The sequence below is a fragment of the Equus caballus genome, chromosome 24 (genome assembly GCF_041296265.1).
Source record: "Equus caballus isolate H_3958 breed thoroughbred chromosome 24, TB-T2T, whole genome shotgun sequence".
NCBI lineage: Eukaryota > Metazoa > Chordata > Mammalia > Perissodactyla > Equidae > Equus > Equus caballus.
In genome coordinates, this window is record NC_091707.1 from 15,880,466 (window position 1) to 15,897,271 (window position 16,806).

Here is a 16,806-nt window from a genome sequence, read left to right on the forward strand (position 1 = left end):
AAAATGTGTGGGAGGAAGGGAAAGACCAAGTTGAGTCTGAATCAAAGGAAGAAGATTCTGATTGGGGCAGAGAAAAGTTCATCCATATAGATAAGGATTCTGCAAGGGCAAGGAAGACACAGACTGGTGGGAAATTCATCTCTTGTAAGTCTGGGAAACATTTTCAAGTAATCGGAGACACTTTTCCTACCACAGTTAATATACTGAAAATGCTCCATGAATGTCATTCGATTGGCTGGTACTTTGAGTTGATTTTTCCATTAACAGTGTTGGTTTATATTGGATAAGTCTGACTCTGACAACTAATATTTCTATAGCACTTTACAGTTTGCAGAACATTTTCATGTGCATTAAATGATTTGATTTTTTCCAACAATCCCATGATGTAGCCTTTGATATCTATTAATGGGGAAACCCGAGGCACAGAAAGGCCATATGACTTCCAACCCAAATCCCGCATTCCTCTCACTTCAGCAGGCTGCTTTTGTTGTGGTTGATGCCTACCCCAACATCAAGAGAACAAGTTTCCGGCAAGTCAGACCTCGGTGTGCAGCCAGTGCATCTTATCCTTGAATGTGCACACAGATCTCTTGGGATCTTAAAGTGCAGCTCCTGGCTCAGCAGGTCTTGGGTGAGGCCTGATGGTCCAGCCTTTCCAACAAGCCCCCAGGTGATACCAGTGCTGCTGTGCGTGCATTTAGGGCACAAGTGTTTGCTGTTGGTGAATCAGTTATGCTCTCGCAGCTGAATTTCCAGACTGAGAGAAAATAAGCTCAGAGCTTTCTCAGCTGATTCATATTCAGAGAGGGCCTGAGGCTGACCCATGACCTCCTCTCTTCCTGCTTAATAAGAGCAGAATGACCGCAGCAAAGGGCAGGCGCTCTTGCCCAGGAGACAAAACATTTGTCTGGGGAGAAATTTCTGCCCAGGTGTCATTTGGGTCAGAATTCTGGTACCAAAATATCATTTATTTTACCTTGAGGGCACGGCAAGAGTGATAAAATCCTGGGCTGAAGAGCCTGAGCAGGATTCTGCATGTGAACCCAAAGCAAACAAAATATTGGTGGGAGAAGCAATGATTTGTATTTTGTCTTTTAAAAGCCTCTTGATAAGTAAACAAGATGCCCATTGTTTGGGACATCTGATTAAAACCAGGCAGAAGCAGCAGCCTGGGGAGGTTTGTGATGTCCAGGATGTGGGACAGAGTTTGGGTGGAACACTGAGGCAAGAAGACAGCTGAAGACAGTGGTTCTCAGCCCTGGCTGGCTATTAATCCACCCAGGCGCATCTCAAAGGACAGATGCTCTGACCCCACCAGGGATTTGTAATCACAGACAGTCCCTAACTTGCAGTGGTTCCACTTAGGATTTTTACACTTTACAATGGTGTTAAAGCAATATGCATTCAGTAGAAACCATACTTCGAGAAGTTTGAATTGTGGTCTTTTCCTGGGCTAGCGATGCGTGGTCAGATCCTCTTCCTTGATGCCGGACAGCGGCAGTGAGCGCTGCTCCCAGTCAGCCCTGCAATCACGAGGGTGAACCACCAGTACACTTAACAACCATTGTGTACCTAGACAACCATTCTGTTGTTCACTGTCAGTATGGTATTCAATAAAGTACATGAGATATTCAACACTTTATTATAAAATAGGCTTTGTGTTAGATGATTTTGCCCAACTGTAGGCTAGTGTAAGTGTTCTGAGCATGGTAGGCGAGGCTAAGCTAGGATGTTCAGTAGGTTAGGTGTATTAAATGCATTTTCAACTTAATCATACGTTCAACTTATGATGGGTCCATTGGGACATAACCCCTTCCTAAGTGGAGGAAGATATCTGTTCTTGGTCTGGGATGGGACCTGGGCATCAGGATTCTTTTTTAAGGCTCCAGGGGGGTTGAATATGCAGCCAAGGTTGAAAACCACTAGCCTAAGACAAAAATGTGGCCAATGTGACCATAATGTCACAGAATGGGAGGTGAAATGAAGATTTTTGTATCAATATATATGTATGGTCGATGCTCGTTATTTGTAGTACTTAATGTTCTATAAAGTCACTGTGAACACTGAATTAGCAAATACTGACCCGTTGCTCCTAGGGCAAGTACAGGGTTAGGTTCCTGCCAGCCTCACAATATTTTCATCTACTGATCAACACATGACTTTGTATTGTTGATGCATTAACACTGAACTCCAGGCCACAGCACTATAACTCACACTTGAACAATGCTTGTCTAATAACATCTATTTTTCTCCATAAGGCACATCACAGCCTTTCTGCACTTAGGAACGCTAACCAGCACCTCAGCACTTGGGGGCCATTTTTAACAGCAAAATCACCAGTGAAAAACACCAAAGTTAGAAAAACGTGGCACTAACCAGACCTCAAAAAGGACTCCTGTTTACAGCATGAGAGCTGACACAGGAAGGCAGAGCAATGCCTGTTCGACCTCAGCTAAGAACAGGTACATCAGGGACTCAAATTTTTTGCCACTCTGAATATATTTATGAATAACCATGATTTTGGGCTTACAAATAAATTCTTAGCAAGTAGGTGAATTCGAAATGCAGAATCTGTGAATAATGAGATCAACGATAGAGAAGACCTAACAGAGGAAAGTAAACACACTCTACAGTTTGTATGACCGGTGAAGGGGACCCAGAAGTAGACAAGTTGCAGAGGGAGCCGATCTGTGGATCTGAGCTGGCGTCTGGGCTCAACCCAGCCCTTCTGACCACCCTATGGCCTGCTCTCTTTGCTGCCGGGATCCAAAGTCTCCAGACAGCTATGAATGCTGTTCGGTTCTTGTCCTTAAACTAGAACAGTCCTGGGGGCTGAATTATGCCAGGAACCTCAAGCTTGCAGTGTCTCTGGAAGTCTTTTATTGCAGGACTGATTTATAATACCCACGTAGATGAGTTGAAAGCAATTACGTAAACACTGTTTCTCTGGGGTAAAGAAGAACGGTATGGTTTAAATGAAAAATGCAGTGCCAAGTCAAAAATTCAAACCATTATGTGTAATTACAGACCGCTGTAAATCAACTTTACAAACACAGTACCAATCTCACCATGTTCCAGCACCCACAGGGTCAGGTTGTGACAGCCTAGAATTCGAGAAGAGGCAGAAGGTGAAGCGAAAATGGAAATTGGGACGTGTAGCCCCTCTTGAATCACATGGTGATTCAATCAAAGATAATTAAGAAGCCAGGAGAGCCTAAACCCTCCAATTTCTCCTAATTAACCAAAAAATCATCTAATTAGCAGTATAAGCTCAATTTGTGGGTTTTTTGAATGGTCATTTGTGTGTATTGTTACATTGGACGTTTGGATTGAATGCTTTAATGAAAGCCAGAACCAATCCCCTAATCAGTACCTTGCCCTGCCAGTCACAATGCGGAGAGTCTCCAGGGCTCATTTTTTTAATCAAGGAGCTAAGTTAAGATTTAGTCAGGACTACATAATACGTTTCTAATTACTTATAACACTTCCAACACTAGAAAGAAAAGAAAAACGGTTGTTTGATCAAGGCGAAGTTGAGAGTTTCACACTCAGAGGAGCCCTGGCACCGGTCGTGCCTTTGGCTGGTGCTGAGTTGAGACCCTGATGGCAGTAGGATTTAAGCATCTCCTAATGATGCCCGTCCTTGCCTAATCAGGGCTGTTGCATTTAAGAGCCACCTTGCCCTCTTATCCAGGAGGCTTTGAGCTCCAGCTGCAGTGAAGACTTTGCCTGTAGTTCAGCTCGACACATGAGCTGGTAGACAAGGTTGTAAAATATCCTTGTTAGCCCCTTTCAAGGGATTGACCCACTTCTCCTCTGGAAAGTGTTGCTAGTGGTGTCAAGGTATAAAAAGATACGCTGATGATTCGTCCAGCAACTCTGGCGATGGTTTGAGGACTGATGCTCAGAGGGGGGCTTGGTTGCTTGATCCTGAAACCCTGGCTATTTGAGTTCCAGACTTGGATTGCTTTGCTGGTCCCCACACTCAGTTAGCAGCAGGGAGTTGTAAAACACAGGCCAACATCGTCTTGTGTAAGCCCTAGGAAGCACTTGCTGAACTGGCGTGCGAGCTGGGGGAACAGCAGTTACAATTGCAGTTATCTTTTAAGAAAGGGGTGGGAGGGAAGTTTTGTCCTCAAACGTTTATCTTTTTGAGTTTCTCCACTGTCTCTCTTCCTTAAACACAATGACTGAGCATTTTTATGGATACGTTGGAAAAGGAAAAAGGAAATATCTGCCTAAATCCAGTCCTGGCCACTTGCTTGACTCAATTATTTCCTTTGCGTCATAAACAAAATAATTCAAATTCTGCAGTTCTGTCTACACTCATTTCTAGACCTCTCTTCACTCTCGATGTGGGTACAAATTCCAAGGACAAACCTAAGGTTAGGTACACATAGATGTAACTATAGATATGAAAAGAAAAATAGTGCAGGAAAGTAGAAGTTAACCCAGTATACTTTAGAACATTAGACATGACTGGGTTCTTCCCGCAGTCCCTTGAATTGGCTTAGATGGCTGTGTCAGTGGTGTCGAATGACTTCCATGGCAGACTTCACGGTTTGGATAGAATGCAGGGAGGGGACTGGGACAGTTTCCTTTTAGGTCTGCTTGATTTGAAGTTAAACTTGTGAGTAAGAGTCTACTGATTTCTATAAAATGTGTATATTGGCTTCTTGTCTAACTTATAAATAATGACAATGTAAAGTCAAACATCAGTTATCTAAAATAGATTTTCTACTGGATAACACCCAGTTTTGCCATTATAGAAACTGACAAAAGAGGACATATGAAATGTACCAAAGATTAAAATAATGTGCAGCAATAAAAGTCTGCCAGAAACATTCTAATTGACTTCTTAAAGCTCAAATGCTTAAGTGATAATGTGAAGGCAGAAGTATACATCTTCACTCTGCCCAAAGACTGAGCTGCCTGGAAAGTAATAAGACCTGACACCAGTGATGAGGACTCTCGTTATTGGAAAAGCCTCTCCAGGCGCTTCCCCTGCATCCGAATGCCTTCACTTCAATACTGTATGAAAATGAGATTTATTGGGGAGAAGGAGATTTAGCTGTGTCTATTTGTCAACCTTGTTGTGATGTTCTTTGCAGCGTTCTCTTCTTCTAGAGTCTTCATTTGTTTTGTTTTGCTGCATAGGCAAGCGTACACTTTCTCTTCCCAGAGAGCATGTGGCTTCCTCCTTGGGCTTGTCGAGAACACCCTGTCCACCAACCACATCTCTGCTTCGTAGCCTGTTCTCTTTTCTTCCCCTAGAATGAGGTGGAGTCTGGAGCTGTTTGGGGGAATCGTCTTCTGGTGTCCGGATGTTGTGAGCGCTGGTTTTCCAAACCTTTGGACAAGAAGCAGAAAGCACGCATGCAGAGTTGAGACATATAACCTCCCAGATTTGCTTTTAATTTGTTCCCTGAAGCAATGATGGCAGAGCATGTTAATTTTAACCTTAGTAATTGATACTCCCCCATCCCTCCTTACACAAATATGTACTTGGACATAAATGTGACTGGTGTTATTTTGTCTTTTTTTGCATGATGTCACTGATCAAATACTCTGGTTTTGTTTTTGTTGTTTTTTTTTAAATGTATTCTTGCAGTACTATTAATCTTTTCTTCCCCAAAGATTCCCACCACAGGGCCTCAGATTACTGGTGTGGCACCACAAAACCAAGTAAAGAAGAGGAATACGAGGTCTAATGTTATTTCACCACTGAGCTTTGCTATTTAGTTGACCTTTTTTTTTTAACCAAATGCCTGAATTATTCATACAAGTCGTGTTAGCAGAACTCTACTCTTTGAAAATGGAAAGCCTTTAGTAGCAGCTCCTTAGATGCTCTGAAATCAGTGCTCTCAGAAGAAATCCTGGGGATGGCACCTGAACACGCCTGATGAGCAGGCCCAGACCTGAGCGGGTAGACTGGAGCACTCACTCTCCAGTAGCTCTAAACAACAACCTTGTTGTAGCTGGCAGTGGGCTGAGCTTTTTGTCCTTCAAACTTGACAAGTATCAAACCATCTCCTGCAGCTAAACTTAAGAATTGTATGTTGTGAGCCCTCAAATTGGTGTATTTAACAAAGGTTCTCCTGATACTTCTGAATTTCTTTTGGGAGTAGGTCTAGAAAATATTGTTAAAGTACACCATGAGCAACGTCTCTGTAGAATAAGCCCTTTTTCCTAGTATGTTGACACACGCAGCATGTATCACCGGAGTAGGGAATGACCAAGACCTTGTAATTCAGGAAAGAAATTCTAAGGTAATATTTTTAAATAATATACAAACACTTAGTCTCCTTCTACTTTTTAAAATCTCTAAATTAGAGTGAGTTACTTTTGAAAAGTTTAGTTGTGCTAGCAATTGGATTGAGTTTTATCATATGAGCATCTAGAATTTGAAAAATTAATGAAGCACAAGTCTTCTGTGAAAGGGACAGCTTCTTGAATTAGAAATGGAGAGACTGACTTAGGAAGAAGAAAGATTAAAATTGCAAATCATGTCCATGTGGCTGAACTCTTAAGGGCCTGATGAGGGTGCAGCGCCCAACCTTGGTCTGAGAAGATAGGTTGTTTGGTTTGAGGAAAGAGGATGACATTAGGAGTATGGAAATACTTAATTCAAAAGGAAGTCAGCTTCAGCAGTCTAGATTCTAGACTCTGGACAAAATATTAGCCTGGAAGTAGGTGGAAACGCACAGGGGTAGCACTGAGAAGCCGCGGTTGGTTGACTCTGAGGAGGATGTCACTGTGAAAGGCATACTGCAGACTTTAAGCATGTGAGCTCCTAACGCACCTACATTGCCCATGGAAGCCGCACTCAACAAAGACAGCAGAGAGCAGCAACCATCTCTATCATTTATTGAGTTCAGGCCTCAGTTTTTAACAAATAAAAAAATTGGGATCCCGATAAAACAATAATTGTGCTTTGAATCTGCTGATGGAAAAAAAATGACAAAAAGAGCTATGAATTCAGCAACATTTAAATTAGTTTTTATTTTATTAATTTTAATACTCTCTACATACATATAAAAATCATTTATAATGCAGTATTTCATCTACTAACAGGGCTTGGTGCACATAGGAGTTCTCAGATCCTTCTACTACCCAGAGGCCTACGGCTCATAACTTAGGGATTATTGAATTATATTGCCTTTCACGGGCTTCCAGCTCTGAAACGTTATGAATCTATGCTCATAACAATAATTTTTAAAGTATAAGTTGCATCAATGTATAAATTTAGGACCAGAGAAGTATGGAATGCATTTAGAAAGATCTCCTTTAAAGTTTGTTAGGATGAAGTTTTGGTGTAAGAGTCGATCTTCAGCTGTCTGGACTGTTTGCTTATATAACGGGATCATTTCTCTCCTGCACAGTGAGCCAAGGAGACAATGGCCCCAGTATCCCAAACCTTGCTCTTTCCACAAATCCTGCTATTTGTCATATTAGAAGGCAGAAAAAGTAGTTATACCTAATTTTCTTAAAAGAGTCTAACTATCCTGAAAAGTCTTATCCTGAATCTTATTTTAATAACTAAAAATTGAGACGAAGTCAAGGTTGGCCAAAGGAAGGGGGAAAGAAATCTGATTTCCAGGCTTTCAAGAAAATACTTGAGAACAGAACCCAGAGACAGGTATCGTATTTTCCCCTAAAAAGGCATTGAAAGGAGTCTTATTAAAGATGCTTGGGGGTGAAAAAGAAATTATAAGGTTAGATGAGGTCAGAGAAGCTAGCTGGCCCTGAAGGTGTGACAAGAGTTTATTGCCAGATTGCAGGACCCTGTGTGCTCCCATTGCACTGCTCCCCTGCTGTAGCAAGATGATTTTTAGCTGCTTTTTCCCTATTTCAACTGGACTTACTCAATATTTATTATTTATTTTTGGTTCACTTGAATTTATAAATGTTCCAATAATTACAATATTGTGTTGACATAGTACACATACATATGTGCGTACATACGTACGTGTACACACCTGAAATTTTCTGTAGGGATTTTTAAAAAATATAAGCAATATTGAATCTATACTGTACACAATATTAAGTTTTAGCTTCAGTTTTTCAAGAGCAAAAGAGGCACAATTTTGCTCCCTGGGAACTTTTCGTATGATTTTCGATATAATGAACTCCCCTGAAACCTGCTGTCTCTCCACTCTCATTGTTTTAAAGTCACATCTGCATGTAAGTTTAGGCCCTTGATTCTGCTGGCACTAGCCCAATCCTAATCTGTCTTGAGATTGTTTTCAAGGTGCACATGATTCTGCAGCATTTGAACATGATTCGGGGGCAGCTTAAGTCTGCGTGGAGCATTCGCGCCGTCTGCTGTACAGCAATCAGCACGCGGGAACATGCGGGAGGCCTGCCTCTAACCGCTGTCACTCACGGGCAGCTGACACGGTGTGAAAGCTTCTCGGGAGTCTGTCTCCACCGCTCACCCTCCTGCCTCGTAGGAGAAAGAATTTTATTCATTTAGTTAGTTATTTCGGCCTGAATATCCAGTCTCCCTCTATTTATCATCACTTCAGATGAGTTCTTTTGGTTAAAAAAATAAAATGGAGCAGTGGGACAGCTATTGATCCCCTGCCTCTGGCCACCTCACTAATTCCACAGCTGTGTGGCCCATTCCCTGCCCTCTCTCTGCCCATGGCATTTATGATTTCCTCTGCCACTTTATGCTAAAGTACCCCAGCACACAAAGTAACACCAAAATGGGCTTTGTAGTCACTGTCACCTCTACCTGAAGATTTGTCCTCGCCTTGAAGGGCCCTGTTCGCAGGTCACCTATCACCTGCTTCAGTCTCCTTCCCACAGGCCGCCGAGCTGTCTGTCCTCCAGCTTCAGTCTCGTTGGAGGAACGAGAGTTGCCCAGCATGGCCTTGCTTTGGTTTAGGTGTGGCGTTCAGCCTAGCTCTCAACCCACAGCCTCTGCAGATCAGAAGCTTACTGGGAGGCATTCTGCTTGGTTGCCATGGCAGTGGACTCCTAAGGAGACATTTCTGAGTTTGCTGCCAGCTGTGGGAGTCTTTGTGATACAGACAGGCTGGGGCATTTGGTGGAAAGTCATTGGGAAAAGGCCCTGGCACCTCAAGTATAATTGATTTATTAGAGTCAAAGGCCAAGGTCATGCCATACCACCTGTGACTTCAGTCAACCTCAGGAATATATGAAGAAATGGTGTAGGTTTCTATGAATAAATCCCTGTAAGTCCCATTAAGTTAGGGAAATATTTAGTTCCATTCTCAATAATTAGTGGATTCCTTGCATAGGAACAGCCTCCCCAGGGATGCCCATCAGTGGAGAGAGAGCATGGATTTTAAGAACACTTTATGTGGAAAGAAGCAAATTGTCTGCATCCAGTAATGGAATTCAGCTGCTCTATATGTGTGGTATTGTGCTCAGCATCCGAAGACAGGCATGCTCTTAGTGGGCTGACCGCCCGTTGGTTAGGGATTCATTTACCAGCTCTAACCAGGCTAAGTGCTGAGGCTTCCACCCACTCTGAGCTGTGTGTCTCTCTTTGGCAAGGCCTGTTGTTATGGTTTCGGGCCCACTCTCATCCTGACCTTGCAAGGAGCCCCCATTTCCACTTGGGGCACACCTGGCTGGCCCCGCACATGGCATCCACCAGATATTCTGAAATGGTTGCAGAGAGACCAGAAAGCAAAGACGTCTAAGCTGGAATGCCCCGATGCTCGGGGCTCTCAGCCCTAAACACATCTGCCCGATTTTACATAAATACTTAGACAGTCATGAAATGCATTTTCTGGGTGTCTGGCTTTTCTTCCTGTTGGCTTTTCTCTTCATTTTTCCTGCTGCTTCCTTTTTATTTTTCTGCTTTTTAAAAAAATTTTTCTCTTGCTAATTCTGATCCAACAAGGTAACGATGCATTTTCCAGGGAGCCTTTTATAATAGTTTCTTCCCTAGTCTATTTAGTGGAAATGCAAGCTGTTTCAGCCTGTTAGGGTCAATTTTTTTTTTAAACAATGTCCCTTGCATATTTTTAAGTTAGATGATAATTCCTTGCCTTTGATAGAAGCTACCCAAATTAGACATTTCTCAGGTTACAAATAACTAAACTTGGCAGCTTACTTTTTTCCTCCCTTTTTTATTAATAAAGAAGTTTCTGGCCCTTCTGATTGTGCCCCTTTCACATGCAAGGCTGCTCTTCTGGCCACATGAAGCCAAATGGAAACATTGACCAGAGGTGTGTGAGCCCCATTGCTCTCAGGCCTGGTTGATGCCGGCTGACCGGAGCAGCCTACCCACACCACTACTACCCCCAAACACACTTTCTGGAAACACCCAGCGTTTGGGCCCTGGTCTTTATCTTTTTAAGTGGGGGCAAGGTAATCTGCTGCCCTGATCCTTATGTGGGTGCTGCCCCACCAGAAATGCAGTTTAACAAAAAGCAGACCTTACGTTGGGATGTCAGATCTGTTTGCTGGAAACCGCAGGAAGATCAGCGCAGCAAGGAAGCGCTTGCCAGGACTTGGGAGAGAAATACCTTATTGGAAAGGATAGAGCCTGAGGTGGAACTTAATGGCTTCCCTGAAAAATGTTTTAAAATGCATGTGTCTCAATTCCATGTTAGTACTGCAGCAATCAAAATAAACTGGACCTGTCAGGAGCCAGTGCTGAGAGAATGTTATGAATAGACTTATTTTGTAAAGTTGTCACTTCAAACGCCCAGAAAAACCAACCAAGGGTAACGTCTGCTCCCTCGGCGTTGATTTTGGTTAAATCCCTCCCTTGAATGACCTCAGTTTAATTTGGCTAGTTATGTGAGTTTTGTTTCTTCTTCCTAGTTTTCTGGAAAAGAAATTAAAAGTGAGGGCTCCACAGATGTGGCCCGCTGTGCCACACTGTGTGGAGGGGCTGGACGTGCTGGTAGAACCATCATCGCCTGCTCACTGAGCACACCCCCTGGCTTCTGAGTGGAAGCCTTGTTACCTGGGAGTGTTTTCAGTATAAAGCTTGGCACTAACCTGTGAAGCCAAGGGAAAGAATTGGCCCTTTCACACACAGCTGCCGGTGTCCCGCTGCGGGAGGTCCACGTTAGCACCGGGACCCTCTCTGAGCCTGCACCCCCTTCAGAGGCGATAGCGCCTCTGATTCCCAGTTGGAAGAACTAGTCCACCTTCTTGGAGTTCAGCCAAGCAAAGATCCCAAATGTGACCAGCCTGCCTGCCCTTCAAGAATTCTTCCCTAACAACGTGGGTAATGCCGGTTTTTGTGTGTTTAAAGAAACTGTCCAGCACACGTTCTTTTCACTCTTGGTAGACGGCCACTGTGCTAGGCTGTCAAGCCTCACCTGATTTATGGGCCTACTGCTGCAAATCCTGATTTCTAGAGTTAGAGCTAAAAGCAGCTCCTGACCCACAAAGGCTAAGGCCTGATGCGTGGGCACTGTGGGTGTAGCCTCCTTGGAGGAACCCAACCAAGAGGTACAGACAGCATCCTTTTTAACCACTTGGAAGGGAAGGACCATGCCAGGCCTGTATCAATGTGCTGTGACCACTGATGGAGTTGTAAGACAGTTAGGGACATCTCTCAGGGTTAAAAGGTATTGTGGGTTCTTCCGTGGCCCAGACTAAAGGGGGGGGAATAACCTATTTCATTTTATTTTTTTTTTTCCAGTTCTCTCAGGCCAGGCACACCACAGCCCTTTGAAACGATCTGTTTCCCTTACCCCACCCATGAATGTGCCAAACCAGCCTCTAGGACATGGATGGATGTCTCATGAGGACTTACGAGCTAGAGGACCCCAGTGCCTCCCATCCGATCATGCCCCCCTGTCTCCACAAAGCAGTGTAGCCTCTTCAGGAAGTGGTGGGAGTGAACACTTAGAAGATCAGACCACTGCTCGTAACACATTCCAAGAAGAAGGTAGTGGTATGAAAGGTGAGTGCTTAAATGAGAAACCACTGGGAACAGAGTCTGTCCCTTATTTGGAGTCAGAAGGGTAAAAAGAGAGGTAGTCAGCAAGAGAGAAGGGCCCACCCCCCAGCCCCGCCCCCAGGCTCGTGCGCTTGACCCATCCCAGCAGAGCTCCAGGGTTGACTGCGATGGAAAGGGCTCCGAGTCCCCTTCCAGGGCTTCTTGCCAGAATCTGGGAACCAGGAACCAGAGCAAGAGAGGTCAAGACCCTCTTTTTTTTTTAATGCAGTGACTTGCACACAATTAAATGGGTGACAGTTGAGGGTGATAGGATCTACTGTTTGCACATAGCTTCCTCAGTCTGCCCTGTTGGTAAAGACACTGAGCTGCTCCAGTCTTCTACCTTGTTGCCGTGGCCAGAGGACAGTCAATAACTTAGCAAACAAACCACAGAATCTTCTCTTAAATCTCTTCTAGTGCAGAATTGTGGAAGTGCTTCCTTTCTCTCTCCCTTTTCCTTTGATATCCAAAGAAACCTTTAAACCCTTTCCTCTGCATCTGTTTAAGGGACATGAAAATACCACCGAGAAGCTCTGACAGTGTTTTAAGCCTGATAATAAATTTGCATACAAGTGATAGAGGCCTTTTGTGCAGCATAAATAAATGTCCCTCCATTGCCCTGTAAATCTACCCTCTTCTAAAGATACTCTTCAGGAGATAGAGAATTCCAAATTACCCATGATAGGTTCAGAGAAGATGCGTGCATTCTATATTTTTAGACGCCAGTTGTTCAAGCCTGGGAAGTCCTTAGGGAAAGCTGCTCATCAGAGACACACTGATGCGTAACACACATAACAATTTTAGATGGAGAAACAGTAACTAGTCATGCTTCTGGGACTATAGTGCTGAGGGGAGGCGCTGAAAGGGCCCCCTTTGCTGGCATCAATAGTCCTGAGGTGGGGCCTGGGACCGAGTGGTTAAGTTCGCGTGTTCCACTTCGGCGGCCCACGGTTTCGCCGGTTCAGATCCCGGGCGTGGACCTACACACCACTCATCAGGCCATGCTGAGGTGACGTCCCACACAGCACAACCAGAGGAGCCTACAACTAGAATCTACAGCTTTGTCCTGGAGGGCTCTGGGGAGAAGAAAGAAGAGCAAGATGCTCAACAGATGCTGGCTCAGGGCCAATCTACCTCACCCCAAAAAAAGATACATAAAAGAAAATAGTCCCGAGGTTTGCTATTTCTGGTCTTTTCCTTGAAAAGGATCAGTGTTGACATAGGAGGCTCTGTACCAAGTGCCCTCCCCACCACAGAAGCCTGGCACAGAAAGATGCCCATGATTGCCCAGGTACCAGTCGTGAGAGAGGACCAGGCTGAAAAGTGGAGCCTGTCAGCTGCGGGTGTGGAGCTGCTCCCTGGTCCGTTGCATGAGCCTTCCTCTGAGCTGCTTGGCCTGCATTTTCTTCTTCCCCCTCCTGTGGGGGTCCTGTGCTGAGCGCCAGAGTGAAGGGGCTGTGTCTTGATGTTTCCTCTGGTGATACAAAGGGGTCTTTAAAGGTGTTTAACAGGCAACAAAAACAATGGCTCATTTTGGAATGGAGGAGGTGTGTGTCCTCTTTCTCTTTCACAGTTTTTGGGGGAATGTGCCATGATTTTGGAGACCTAGCAAAACCCATTTCTAAGTTTATGCTGCACCGTTATGTGCTCAAGCAGCAGAGCCCCAGATGAGCCCCATCGGCTACCCAACTACTCCCTCACCTGGGTAGCAGGTGAGGCTCAGCTGTGCTTTAGGTAAGCCTGCAGGACATCTCTCACTGGAGCATCAAAGTCCCTGAGGGACCAAGGGAGCGGAGACAGCTGTTGCTTTGGAGCAGCTTCTTTCCTGGCCAGGTGGAGTGTCTGGGTGGCATGTTTCCAGGAAAGTGTATGTGCAGTTCTAACTGGTAACTGTGGGAAGGAGGCCTCAGCCTTCTGTTGAAGGGCAAGGGGACTCCTGGGGAAGGCATTCTCCGGGGTACAGGCCTCCCCCAGAGAGAAACGCTGGTGCCACTGTCTGCTTCTCGGAGGTCTGTTTGGTTTGTTTTTCTTTCTTTTTTCCTTTTACTTTCTTTTCCTTGTTTTCATTCCTGTTTTTTTCTGTCTTAATGTACACATTAGACATCTTCCCAAAGTTGGTAAAGTTGTGCTCATTGCATGCTGGCATTTTGAGGTGAGAAATGAGTAACAAGAGCATGTTTTTAAGGACAAATGAATGAGAGAAAAATGGAATTAATGTCTTATCCCTATTTTAGAATAAAAGCCAAAATATTCCAAAGTTCAAGGAATAGCCTGTATATGAGCTTCTTCAATTCCTTCCTTTAGAATTGATGAGAATTGTCTCCTCAAAGCTTCTTCAATGAGAAAATTATAAAGACAAGCTCTTATACTCGAGATTTTCTTTATAGGCGCAAAGGTTGTGGTCAGAAGATAGGCTATTTGGTGACTAGATGAAACAGAGGTCTGTCTTCTATGTATACCCACCTTCTGCTGACCTGTCACCTGTCCTTCTCCCAGAGAATTGGATGTGGGTTCAAAAGTGTAAAGTCCTTAGCAAATTTTAAAGGGCACAACATTTTTGAAGGAAGGAACATGCGAGATGGTGAACAATTCTGTTCTGAGAAAAGTGTATCTGCAGTTCAGCTGACAGGCCAAGTAGTAGCAATGCCCATACCCAAGAGCAGGAGCGTGCCCGCGCACCAGAGCCAGGGTTTATTAAACCTGCAAGCCCCTCGCCCAGCCACGCCCGGCCACGTCTTCACGAGAAGGCCAGCACCCCCGTTGAACTCCTGCCTCCCAAGATTATTCAGGGCGGCCTCCCGGGAGAGCGCCGAAGAAGCAGCCCTTAACAAGCCTGTCCCAGGAGGTTGTCGTTTGATCCCCATGTGCAAGAGCAGGTGCTGGTTTAAATTTCCAAGTTAATTCATACTTTCTGAGAAAGGAAATATGAAATCAAGTGGAGAGCTTTTAAAAAGAGCCAGCTCTTCCTCTTGGATCCACATCTCTTTCCTCCTGTGACCAGGCCCTCTGCCAGGAGTGTCAGCCCTTTTAAGCTACTTGCTTGTCCACCTCAGGATGCCATCGTCTAATTGCTCTTTTTCTAATTTTTAAATGCCTGGTTAATGAAAACAACAAGCAATCTGTAGTAGAATTTGGAGGCATTCCGAATCTCCAGGGGATGCATGTCAGCCCTCACCCTGCACCTTGGGAAAAAACTAAAAAGCTACCATAATTGAGCTTAATTTAGTGTGAATTCATCTTTCTTGCCCACAGCTGTGCATACCTTGCTGAAACACTGTGTTCATCCATTCCTTCCTTTTCATCTAGACAGACGAGCCAGTTTTGGCCACAAATTGTACCTTAGGAATGTACCTCTTGGGTCAAGAGTGTGAAAAAAAGCTTGCAGTCCAGCATTCTTGCTCTTTTTGTTTTTCACCGACATCCATCTCGCCCTCTTTTTGTCTTGGTGTCAGCACTCCCTGCCAGGCATTGTCACTAAGTTCTCCCAAGCGACTAACTCCTGCTCTCCGAGGATTGACATCATCTGTCTGCTTTGCTTTGTTTTTCCTTTTATAGTAAATACCATCCTGAAGGTTTCAGTCCGCTCTGCAGCAGATTGGATGTCCCTTGGGGTCAGGATCTCGGACTAATATCTCAGGCTCAGGGAAGAATGGGGTCGTATACCCAACTAGAAATTACTCAACGGGAGTGGGAACTGAACAGGAATATGAAAGTTCCTTCTTTAACATGTTTGGACTAAATATGCTGGTTGTGGTTTCTAAATTCACTTGTCCTTGTTCTTTTCAAAAACTTCTCTGTGACTTATCCCAGGGGGAAAAATCTTGATTCTGAGTCGGTACTCAATTGTATTATCCTTCTTTCCCTCAGCATCGCATGAGTGGAACATGCTGTACCCTTCTCTCATACAAGGCCTTCATGTGGCCAAGAGGGGAAAAAAAGGACATTCTCATAATTTCTTAGAAAGAAGAGAAAATACAGAAGAGCAGAAGTTTGTTGGTAGAAGAAGCACCTTTGCCCCTCATATCAGCATCACGTCTTCAGAAATGATGTAGAAACTCAGCACCTAAAGACTTATCAAAAGGCCAGGGCTGTTGATGAGTGGTGTGGTCATGTTACATGGGAGCAGAGAGAAGGAAGAAAGACTGATAAACAGGTTTCAATTTTGTCCTCATTCAAGTCAATTGACTGTTTGAGCACCTGTTGAAAGAGGCCTTGGACTAGCTACTGGAGAGGCAGAGGTGGAAAAGATTGTTTCTGCCTCAAGGGACTCACTGTCACATGAGCAACAAACAGGTACACAGCTGTGAGGATATCTTGTCTTGAAGACTTGCCCTGGGTCAGGGCCAGTACCAAGGAGGGCCCTAAGTCAAAGTGGAGAGAAGTCAAGGAAAGCTCCTGGAGCAGGAGAGGCCTAGAGCTGAGTCCTGGAGCCTGATTACAAGTTAGCCAAATACATAAGGTGAGAGAAGAGCATTCTGTATAGAGGGAACAGCATGTGTGAAAGCCTGGTGACGAGACAGCTTGACCACGTAGATCCCATGGCTTGAGTGTTAACGGCACATGGAAAAGAGGTTTAGAGAGGGAAAAGCCAGACACTAGGCTTCTTGTAGGATTTTGGCCTGTATCTTAATGTTAGTAGAAGCTCTTGAAGGAATTTCAGCAGCAGAATGACCTGCTTAGATTTTGCATATTAGAAATAGGACCCTTAGCAACAGCATGGAGAATATACCAAAGTGAGGAGGGGACAGGGGCCAGCTGAGTTGGAGGATATTTCAGTAATTGAGGAGCAAAATGTGTTTGTAGGATCTTGGTGAGATAGAATTAAGAGAGCTCTGAATTGACTGTACACTAGTTGAATGTAGACA

The 16,806-nt window shown here is 44.4% G+C and overlaps 1 protein-coding gene across 29 annotated transcripts in view; it reads left to right on the forward strand.

Annotated features, from left to right (window-relative positions):
* The window catches only part of SAMD4A (sterile alpha motif domain containing 4A), a 203,093-nt gene that overhangs the window by 138,030 nt on the left and 48,257 nt on the right, over nt 1-16,806 (forward strand). For 19 of the 29 annotated variants that reach the window (XR_011432012.1, XR_011432013.1, XR_011432014.1 and 16 more), the window contains one exon: nt 11,642-11,905. The exons of the other annotated variants lie outside the window; for them this stretch is intronic. Coding sequence is in view for 14 of the 19 variants with exons in the window: in XM_023627763.2 (XP_023483531.1) it covers nt 11,642-11,905 (264 nt within the window). In the remaining 5 variants the exon portion in view is untranslated. The remainder of the gene's footprint in view (nt 1-11,641; nt 11,906-16,806) is intronic. 29 annotated transcript variants of the gene reach the window in all.